This window comes from Coenobita brevimanus, chromosome 8 (genome assembly GCF_032717465.1).
Source record: "Coenobita brevimanus isolate Jiangsu-jjx chromosome 8, ASM3271746v2, whole genome shotgun sequence".
NCBI lineage: Eukaryota > Metazoa > Arthropoda > Malacostraca > Decapoda > Coenobitidae > Coenobita > Coenobita brevimanus.
In genome coordinates, this window is record NC_136961.1 from 4,915,593 (window position 1) to 4,927,672 (window position 12,080).

The window sequence follows — 12,080 nt, forward strand, 5'->3', positions numbered from 1 at the left end:
TTTAATACACCAGAATAAATAAGAAATACTGACGAGGGGCTATTATGTAAAATATCCATACTTCTTAAAGGTACCAAGTCTGCTAGTATATCAGAAAAATCGTCACCAAGGCAAGAAATTTATATTAAAATCGACATGTTAATCGGATTCTTAGGTAGAACATTAAAATGTAAATCGAAAAACTCTTTCTCACTATGCATAATTCATTAGTATGCCCACACTTAGAGCTGTGTCCAGTAGTGGTCACCCCATTGCAAAATATATATATATATATATATATATATATATATATATATATATATATATATATATATATATATATATATATATATATATATATATATATTAAATAACAGAACGGTGGAAGGAAAAACAAATGAATAAAAAAAAAAAAATCCATTCACCAGATTACTGGTGTCCTCTGTTCATAAAATATCTGTAACAGTTAGACTTGAACAGCTGTGGGTTGAAATTTGGAGGGAAACAACTCTGGGGAAGCGAGTTCCAGAGAGATGCAGTTCGGGGAATGAAAGAATTCTGATACGCAGAAGTTCTGCAATATGGCTGAGTGACATTCCAGTCATGAGCGTTACCAGATGCCCGTGTAGCACGAGGGAAGGCATGGAGAGGTGGCACCATGGACGCAACTTCGTATGAGCATTTGCCAAAAAAATATCTGTAAAATAATGCAAGGGAGGCAACATTCCTTCTTACTTCCAGGGGAGGTAGTTTATTTGTAATGGCAGGGTTGTTAATGATTCTAACAGCTTTGTTCTGAATTTTGTCTAGTTGTTTTAATGCCACCTCTCCACAACCATTCCACAAGGGTGAGCAATATTCAAGCTGAGAGCGCACATGACTCTTATAAATTATAGCTAACTGCTCATCAGCGAAGAAGTTACGGACTCTGTACAATAATCCAAGTTTCTTTGAGGCGGATTTAGCAAGTGATCTGACATGAGAGGTCCTGCTGAGAGCATTGTTAAGTGAGATGCCAAGAATTTCAATACTTTTGTGTATATATATATATATATATATATATATATATATATATATATATATATATATATATATATATATATATATATATATATATATATATGGAGCTTATTAAGAGAGTAAAGCGAAGGGTGGAAACAATTTATACCTAAATTAAAAGAAAATACATACAACAGATTCTTTGAAATGCTGAATCTCTCCGTTAATACATGTATACAAAATCTTCGATGGACATGATAATATGACTTTCAAAAACACTCTCAGTAGATGTTTCAAATTACTGTATTACAGATGTAATAGGCACAGAATCGTTGGCAAACAGTTCCAACCTTACGGAGAACTATTGATACTGTATAGAAAACTAACTGACCCTGCCTCAGCCGGGATTCGATCCTGGGTCCATTAGGACTGCAGGCCGCCTCTCTACTGATCATTAAAAATCGTTCGATTAAGCACTTGCCTTCTGACCCACAGCTATTAACGTCACTCATGAGTAGTACATTTCTGATTATATATATATATATATATATATATATATATATATATATATATATATATATATATATATATATATATATATATATATATATATATACTGTACATATATACACGTGTGTGTGTGTATGTATGTATATTACAGTTTAAAGCCTGGAGAAACATGTGATGAACGACACTGATATGCGCATATTGTTAATTTACTGCTATTTTCAATTCCAGTTTAAGATGGTGCATGACTTTCATTCCATCTTTCCCAAGAAACTTCCATTACATTTTTAAACATTGATGCATGGTGGCCGTTCTCACTTCTTCAAATCGGTTTTAGCTGAAGGGTTTGGTGGGCAAAAAAAAAAAAAAAAAATTTTTTTCGCTAGTTATAAGCTTCTCTACAACAAATAACCTGGTGTTTGCTTTCCTTTGTATTCCAGTGTACTCATCACTTGCTTTGCACATTGAATTTAACTTTTTGTTACTGCATCTATGTAATTCAGCTGCCTCACCAATTTAAATCTCTCCTCATTCGGCAGCACATCAGAGTCATTTTGTCTTTCTAATTTCAGAAACCTGATTTTAATCTTTGCTCAAATGCTCAAGGAAGTTCGATAATATGTTACCATTCAAATTTTCTGTAAACTTATTGTTGCCGGGCCAACTGAATATCTCGGAAAATATCGTTCATTCTTAGTTTCATAAGAACTTATGGAAGCACTAAGGCATTTGTTAACCGAGCCCCATTCATTCAAGCAGCCTAAACAGTGACGAAATTATGATTGAATTTACAGAGTGAAAGGTGTGTCATGAGTGCTACAGTGACTGGTGTGTGTGTGCGTGTGTGTGTGTGTGTGTGTGTGTGTGTGTGTGTGTGTGTGTGTGTGTGTGTGTGTTATTCACCGGGTCGGTCAGGATCACTTGATGGTCGTGATGATCAGGTTTTACCCTCCCTGAAGGAAGCTGAGAGCTCATATAGTCCGATCTGAGGGCAAGGCTGTGACCTTCACACACGCACACACCCGTCCCCTTGCTCAAGGGGGACAGTAACCACCCACTTCGTCAGCGAAACTTTTCGCAACCTGAGCGAGGCGCGAACTCCCGTCCACCAGTTGGCAAGCGGGAACGTTACCACTGCACCAGTGTGTGTGTGTGTGTGTGTGTGTGTGTGTGTGTGTGTGTGTGTGTGTGTGTGTGTGTGTGTGTGTTAGGTCAGGGACAAAAGTTCGCATGTTATTCCATTGCATCTAATTCACACTCAGGCCATGATCATCACTTTCTTCCAACAGGCAGCATAGCAGAGGTAATGATCTCTAGGCAGAGAAACATAATGAGCCTCTCATTCTGAACTATTAACCGGCATTGGGAAACAATTAGTTTTAAGCGGTGAAATATTAACCTAAACTTTTGTCCCAGGCTGTACATAGCAATCCGAGGGCCTGAGACAACATCGTGGTCCCTCGTGCCGCCTTACCTGGCCTTGAACTTGAGTGAGCCCAGTTCCATCAGCACTGCTGGGTCAGGCCCTGAACAACCCATGGTCGTCTCCCGCGTCCCACCCGTTGCACGCTTCCATCGGCCTAGGAGGGAGAGCAAGGCAAGACAAGCAACACGTATTATCACATGTTGCTGTCAGATATTGTAAGTAAAGAAAGGATGAGGTCATGTTGGAAGCATCAGCAGGCATCTGGGAGATGAACAGCATGAAGAGGGCAGCGAAGAAGAGGGTATATGGTAGAAGGAACTAGAGAAATGCTGAAGTTAAAAGAGAGATTGGTCACTAGTAGGATGTACAAAAATCATATTAGAGATGATGGGCAAATGAGATTATGTTAGTGGTAAGAAAAAAGAGAGAGGTAAAAGAAGGATTTGATGTTAACGGTAAAAACAGGGTAACTAGAAATACTGGAGTGGCTGGGTATGTTACAAATAATCATAACAATGGGAAACATTAAAAATAAAACAAAAAAAAACAGCATATACACTATTATAATATGGAAAAAAGAAACTCAGTTGAGAAGGGAAACGTTACAGGTAGGAATATTAGACAGAGGGGGATGCAGTAAAAATGCAAAACGAAACTCGGAAGCGTTCAGAGAGCGCATACCACCGCCCATGACATTGCCATTAAAAAGGATCCAGATCCGGATCCGTGGATGCAGGATCAGGATCAGGATCCGCCCCCAAATTTAGTAAATTCTTTCTTGGTCCATGACCCACCTTTCCACAAAATTTCATTGAAATTCATTGAGGACTTCTGGAGATATTGTGCGGAATACTCCAGATCCTCTTCCCCCCCCCCCCATGTTATCATTTCTTCTTTGGCCCATGGCCCACCCTTTTACAAAATTTCATCAAAATCCTTTCAAAACTTTTTTAGTAATGACGAATCCGGATGCGTGGATATGGGATCCGGATCCGGAACTGTCCACAAATTTAATAAATTTTTTCTTCGACCATGGCCCACCTTTCCACAAAATTTCATTGAAATTAATCGAAAGCTCTTGAACATATTGTGCAGGATACTCCGGATCTGGCGGATAATTTTATAATTTCTTCCTTGGGTTATGGCCCATCCTTCCACAAAATTTCATGAAAATCCGTTCATAACTTTTTGAGTAATACTGCAAACAGACACACAAACAGATAAACAAACCAACGCGGGATAAAACATAACCTCCTTGGCTTAGGTAACACACAGGCATCAGAAAGAAAAATGAAATTGAAAGCTGAACTTCTAATCAGAAACAGTAAAGAAAAAACGTAAAGAGTTAAACTTCGGATGAGGAAAAAAATAAGTATCTGGAAGACACATTAGAAAGATTACATGAAGGGAGTTTGTGGCGGCGGATCTGTGATTAAACTGAACAAAATAATATTGCTGAGATGATAGGTTGACAGATATCTAATACTTTTTAAGGTAATGCAAACCTGGGCTGAGTGAAAACAAAAGATTGGAGATTAAGTTATCTGAAAAGGTATACGGTGGAGGGGGGGGGGGGGAGAGAGAGAGAGAGAGAGAGAGAGAGAGAGAGAAAGAATGGTAATGAACATGATTAAAATGTCTCAGGTGGAAGACAGCAGTTAGTATCAACAGTGAAACTTCAGAACTCCCTCTCATTTATTCAGTCACTTGCACATAACTCACTCTCTCTCTCTCTCTGGTGTCCAAGGACTTGACGTACCAACTTCAGGTGATACTTCGACTGATTTTGAGGAAAGAATTGTGTATCAATGAGGGTAATTTTTTAGCCGTTGCAGAGCTTCAGTTACCGATGTCCATGTGGACGCAGATGGTATACCTCATGATTTAACGATTAGGCCATCAATAACACTGTGTAACAAAGAATTTGTATATTAATTTTTTTGGTCTTATTAGACTCAGTTTTCCACGCTGATTCCAATGGTGTATGATTTGTTTGTCTCTCTCTAGTTTTTGTCAACAATTGGCAATTCTTTGTTTCATGTTACCGTACGCTGATGTAATGGCTGACGTATCGTTTTCCATGACACACACACACACACACACACACACACACACACACACACACACACACACACACACACACACACACACACACACACACACACACACCATCTGCGTCCACGCAGATGTTGATATGACCATTATAGCTTCATGCAACGCGGATCAAGTCAGTACATTCGATGAGCTAGTTTCGCATTCCTAGTATGGCTGGTCGATGAGTCTTTGGGCTGTTCCTAAAGGTGTTTCTATTGATGAGAATAACTAATAGACGTTCTTGCAAGATATCACCCAATACATTTTGTTATGTGGGTGGGGAATATATTGAACTGAAGATGATCAAACACAAAATCCACCTTGATACCAAATGTGCTCGTGCATACAAAGCATATTTTGGTGCAGCAATGGACGATCAAGATTAGGATTGGGCTCTGCACTACACTTCTGGTAGCTGTCGCTCGAAACTTGAAGCGTGTCTATGAGGAGCGAGAAAGAAGATGCCTTTCGCAGTACCGAGAGTGTGGCGAGAGCCTTCGAATCACCACTTCAATTGTTATTTTTGCATGGTTGATATAAGTGGTGCGAAGAGCATTAAGGGCAGAAAGAACACTGTATATTGAAATTTGCCTCCTTTGATCTCTCCGGTGCCTCACAATGATGAGCTGGCGATTCTTGTCCCTCATGCGGACAAGGAAGTTGTCTCTGACCATGAGGACATCGTCGATGACGAAAGGGAAAGTTATAATACATCGTATGTTGGAGAATGCACACTTTCTCAATCAGCAAGAATTGGATGACTTGGTCCGAGATTTAGGACTCACCAAGACCAGTGCTGAGCTGCTGGCATCACACCTAAATGAATGGAACTTGTTGGATCCTAGTTGCAAATAGAGTTATAGGAATCGCCACGGCAAGTTTGCAACCTTCTTCAAATTTTGTGAAGAAATCTCGTTGTGTTATTGTTTTGATGTCAGGGGTTTGGTCCAAGCCATGGGAGTGGTTTACAAGGAATTAAAATGGAGACTCTTCATAGACAGTTCCGAGAAGAGCCTAAAAGCTGTACTTTTACATAACAGCAACGAACCCCCATCAATTCCAGATGCACATTCTGAGAAAAAGAAAAAAGGCTATGAGAATGTGAAGATTTGTCTGACAAAGATTAAGTACTCATAGCACAACTGGAAAGTTTGTGGGGATTTCAAAATGATTTCGTTCTTACTTGGAATGCAAGGCGGCTATACGAAGTATTCGTGTTTTTTATGCTTGTGTGACAGCCGGAGCGATGCAGAACATTTCATGAGGAAAGACTGACATCTCAGAGAAAGTCTCACACCAGGATCGTGCAACCTTCTGAGAGCTCCACTGAACTCCAAAGAGAAGGTATTTCTACCACCGCTACACATACTACTTGGTCTTGTGAAACAATTCGTGAAAGTCATCGACAAGGATGGCGATGCTTATCTGCATATCCGATTAATGTTTCCCAAGTTGAGCTTGGCAAAGGTGACAGCTGGCATACTCACCATGCCGCAGGTTCGAAGAATGCTTGCATATCATGAACTCCAGGGTAAAATGACTGATGATGAAGAGTGTGCTTGGAATGCTCTCAGAAGGGTTGTGGAAGGTTTTCTTGGCAACCAGAGGAGACCAGATTCTGCATAGCTAGTCGATGACGTGATCAACACATACCACCAGCTTGGATGCAGAATGTCAAGCAAATTGCACCATCTGCATTCCCACCTTAATATCTTCAGAAGCAACTTGGACAGTCAACGAAGAGCAAGGTGAACTGTTCCACGAGGACATTCTGCTGATGGAAACCAGATATCAGGGCAGGTGGAACGAGGTGATGCTGGGCGATTATGTTTGGAGATTGTTGCGCTATTGTCATCATAGCTACAGAAGAAAGTCAAGATCAAAAGTGCATTTCTAGATACTATGTGCCCTGCATTCCTTGTGATGTTACTGCTCATTTTTTAGTTATATTCATAATATACACTAGGAAATATATAAATTCTTTGACATTCTCAGCATTCTTGAAATGGTAACAAGTTGCAGTTCCTGTCCTTGTACAATACATACGTTGTTGCATAATTCCCTAACTCTAGATTTACACAAAAAAATAGAATATTTGGAATTTACGGATTGACATTGATCAGAAATGGCATAAAAATCAACATAAACAAAAAACTGGTTTCAGTTTGTTGCACAGTGTAATCGTACCCTCGTTACGGCTGACAATTCGATCCGTGTTATTACTTAAAATCCGCCTAAGAATCAACTGAAGATACTACGTCAAGTCCAGGGGCACTCTGGAAATATATATCCACAGTTTCTATTGATGGACTACGTGGTTGTGTCCAGTAATGTAATAGGAAGATTGTTGGATGTGAGAGTTCCGAGAGGGGAGGGTGGAAGTATGTCTGACCACTACCTGGTGGAGGGAAAGCTAAGAGTAGGTAAGAGATGGGTGAGAGCTAGGAGGGTTAGGTGTGGCAGGGAGGTTTTGAAAGTGAGTGAGTTGGATAAAAGAGAGAAAATGATAGAGTATCAGGAGAAATTGAAAGATGAGTAGAACACAGGGAAAAATCAGGAAAATTGCAGTGTGGAGGAGGAATGGCAGATGTTTAAGAGTGCTGTGGTGGGGCATGCGGAAGAGGTGTGTGGTGTGAGATGTGTGGGTGGTAGTTTAAGAAAAGGAAGTGAATGGTGGTGCGAGGAAGTAAGTATGGCTGTGGTTGAGAAGAGACGTGCATATGAAGTGTGGCTGCAGAGGATGGATGAGGTGTCATATGAGAGGTATAAGGAAAAGAGGAATAGGGCGAGAAGGGCTGTGCGTGATGCTAAAGTGGCAGCAGATGAAAGATGGGGTAGGTGGCTGACTGAGAATTTTCAACAGAGTAAGAAAATGTTCTGGAAGGAGGTGAAAAGGGTGCAAAAGGGAAAGTCTGGGAAGGAAGAGCGAATAAAGGCAGAGGATGGAAGGATGTTAATTGAGATGGATGCAGTAAGGAAGAGATGGGAAGAGTATTTTGAAAGATTGTTAAATGTAGAGGAGGAAGGGGTGCCTGAGAATGTGGCAGATGGAAGGGTGCAAGGAATATATGTGTTGGGAGAGTTGAATGATTTTTTGATCACAAAGGAGGAAGTGCAGGAGGCAGTAAAAGATATGAAAAAAGGGAAAGCTGCAGGTATGGATGGGTATGCTGGGGAATGCCTGAAGGGTGGTGGACCGACTATTGTTGACTGGTTAGTAAGATTGTTGAATGTGTGCTTTGAGAAAGGTATGGTGCCAGTTGACTGGGAAAGTGCTTGTGTGGTCCAGTTGTATAAAGGCAAGGGTGATAAATATGAATGTACTAGCTTTAGAGGTATAAGTCTGTAGAGTGTTGTAGGTAAGGTGTATGGTAGAGTGTTAAATAAGAGACTTAGAGAGGGTACAGAGGGAGTGATTGGTGATGAGCAGTGCAGCTTTAGGAGAGGGATGGGATGCATGGATCAGGTGTTTGCTGTGAGACATGTGTGTGAAAAGTATTTAGCGAAAGGCAAGGATGTGTTTTGGGCATTCATGGGTTTAGAGAAAGCGTATGATAGAATTGATAGGGAGGCTTTGTGGACTGTTGTAAGATTCTATGGACTTGACGGTAGGTTTCCAAAAGGGGTGAAAAGTTTTTATGTAAATAGTAGAGCATGTGTAAGAGTGGGAAATACTGTGAGTGATTGGTTTCCCGTGAGAGTGAAGCTGCGGGAGAGATGTGCGATGTTGCCTTGATTGTTTAATATTTATATGGATGGTGTTGTAAAAGAGGTGAATGCAAGAGTTTTAGGTGGAGGTCTGAGTCTGGTGAATGTTGATGGTAGAGAGTGGAATCTGAAGCAGCTGTTGTTTGCAGATGATACTACATTGGTGGCTGATTCAGAGGAGAGATTGAGACAGTTGGTAGAGGAGTTTGGAAGGGTGATGTGAAAGTAGGAAATTGAAAGTAAATGAGAATAAGAGTAAAGTGATGAAGTGTACGAGGTCGGTAGATGATAGGGGGATGAATATAGTTTTGAATGGTGAGTTGCTTGAGGAGGTAGAGTGTTAAAAGTATTTAGGGTCACATGTTGCTGTGGATGGAAGAATAGATGCAGAAGTGAAGTTTAGAATGAATGAAGTAGGAAAGGTGCTGGGAGGAATGAAGAAAGTGTTTCGATGTCGTTTGCTTAGAATGGATGTAAAGAGAAGGCTGTATGAGGGTGTTGTGGCACCGACTGCATTATATGAGGCTGAAACATGGAATATGGGTGTAGCTGAGAGGAAAAGTTTGAATATAATGGAGATGAGGTGTCTGAGGAGTATGTGTGGAGTGACGCAAGTGGATTGAGTGAGAAATGATGAAGTGGGAAGGAGAACTGGAGTTGGTTGGGAGATGGCTGATTGAGTTGAGCAGAGGATGCTGCAATGGTTTGGGCATATGGAGAGAATGGATAATAAGCGGTTGATGAAAAAGATAACTAGATCTGATGTGAGAGGTGTAAGGCTGAGAGGGTGACCACGAATAGGATGGATGGACAGTGTGAAGAGAGCATTGGATGCGAGAGGGATGTCTGTTGAGCAAGGAAGAGTGGCTGTGCGTGACAGAAATAAATGGAGAGAAATTGTGAATGAATAAATGATGACGTAGCCCTGAGGGGATATTCTCCCGCATTTGGTCTGATCAGCTAATCAGGTCAGATGCGGGTAAGGGAATGGGTCTATTATGATGTGGCAGGGGTAAACCGCTCTGCTGTCGGGCCCTGCTGCAGATGTCACTGATTCCACTGCGCAGTTGACCCTTGTGCGGTGTCGTGTGGTGAGGATCTGTCCCTTCTCCCCTTTGGGGCTAAGATGCGAATTAATGTGTTTGAGTGGATGAGTAAATTGGGAGTGTGTCGTCCTGTCTCGGCTACCTCCCTTTCCTTGGGGGAAGCAGCCTAGGTATATAGATAGATAGATAGATCTATTTTTATCTATCTGTCTATCTAGCTATCTATCTATATGTACGACAACTCAGTACCTGGTGGTAGGTGGTGGCTACCGTCGTCCCTGTAATGGTGTCTACTTCATCCTTCACCTTTGTCATTCTTTTTCTTTGTCTGTCCTCCCCTCTTTAAACTACTCCCACCTTTCCTGTCACTTACCACTGCCCTTCTTCTTCCTTTTCAGTTGACTTTACATTGAGTGGCAAGCGTAATGGTTTCCTGTAAGTCAGGAAACCATTTACAGCGCCGAATGGTAACCATATAACCATCCCATATGTGTTCCCTACGTATCAACAAGTGTATTTATTGAAAAGTTAGTGCCCCTCCCCGTAAAACAATTAACTCAAAGACAAACGACCACACTTTACGGGATTATGGCGTCTAGCTATAGATAGATAGACTGGGACTCTGGGACAATTGAATAATTTCAAGTTTGTCCTAATAAAGCGAATTAATTAAAGTTTGGAACCTACTTCTTTCATTTCATTACAAGTTGTCCTAAGATTCACCAAGCTTTCTTTTAGTCAGTCAGGTAAGCTAGGCATGTTTTTTAATACATTTCCATTAGGATGATCCATAGCAAGGAAAATAATATTAAGTTATATAAGAAAAACTAAACACATGTGACCAGACACCAAGTGTAGCATCATCAGCAGGTCAGTGTAACTGACCAAGAAATGACCACTCAGAACCACGGTTGTGAAAGTGCAGTATTTCATTTCCCGTAGATGTCTCTTTAATATCAAAAGTTTCGGTCATTCTAAAATGTAATATTTGACTAAACTGTGTAACCACAGGGTTCCATTTATTTTCTTTAATTGCACACACACACACACACACACACACACACACACACACATACATACATATACTGTATATATATATATATATATATATATATATATATATATATATATATATATATATATATATATATATATATATATATATTGCCAGACACCTTAATCCCATACGGGGTGGCCACAAACAAATCGCCTCCAAGTCGCCCTGTCCCCCGCCATTTCACTGCCCTGCTTCCAACTCACACACTTCCCTCTCCCATATACCTCTCCACTCCATCTCTCCATCTCATCCTCGGCCTCCCGCTCCCTCTCCCCCCCTCCACCTCACTCACATGCACTCTCCTCGTCAGTCTCCCACCCTCCATCTTCTCCACATGACCAAACCACCTCAGTGTGTTCCTCCTAACGCTTCCTATCACATCCACATCCACACCACAACGCTCCTTTATATTCTCATTTGTCAGCATGTCTCTCCATGTGACTCCACAGGCTCTTCTTTAATAACTCATTTCCACTGCTCTCACTCTTGACTTGTGTCCTTCCAACAACATCCAAGCTTCATTTCCATACGTTAGAGTTGGTATCACAATACTGTCATGTAGTAACTTTTTCACTTCCATGCTCACTTCCCTGTTTCTTATCACTGCATTCAAGGGACCAGCAACCTTTCTTCCTTGTTGTACCCTTTCATGCACTTCACCCTCCAAACTTCCATCCTTACTCATCACACTCCCAAAGTACTTAAACATACTAACATTTTTCGTTTCCTCACCATCCAACCTCACTGTACATTCACTAACTTATCTTCTATCAAAGACCACCACTTCACTCTTCCCTACATTCATCTTTAGATTCCGTTTCTTACACACTCTCCCAGACTCATCCACCAAGCCATACAGCTCCCCTTCGTCTTCACTTAAGAACACAGGATCATCTGCAAACAACAGTACAGGGAGTTTCCAAACACTACCCTCTCTCACTAGGGCCACACCAACATTCACTGCCCTACCTTGTACAGTATCTCTTTTATTACCCCATCCATGTACAGATTGAACAACCATGGAGACATGACACATCCCTGTTTCAATCCAACCTTCAGAGAAAAAAATTCGCTCAGTTCACTATCCACACGCACTGCAGCCTTAGCATCATCATACATACTCTTCACAGTATTCAACAACTTCCCATCTACTCCGTATATTCTTAATACTTTCCACAATCCTTGTCTATCCACCCTGTCATATGCTTTCTCCAAATCCATGAAGGCCGCATACAACTTTTTTCCCTTCTCTAGAAACTTTTCC

General features: G+C 41.0%; 1 protein-coding gene across 1 annotated transcript in view; it reads right to left on the bottom strand.

Moving 5' to 3' along the window:
• Positions 1 to 12,080, bottom strand: part of LOC145406265 (QRFP-like peptide receptor) — a 197,502-nt gene that overhangs the window by 19,834 nt on the left and 165,588 nt on the right. Inside the window, exon 8 of the mRNA XM_080277440.1 lies at positions 2,960 to 3,065. Within this exon, the coding sequence (XP_080133566.1) occupies positions 2,960 to 3,065 (106 nt within the window). The remainder of the gene's footprint in view (positions 1 to 2,959; positions 3,066 to 12,080) is intronic.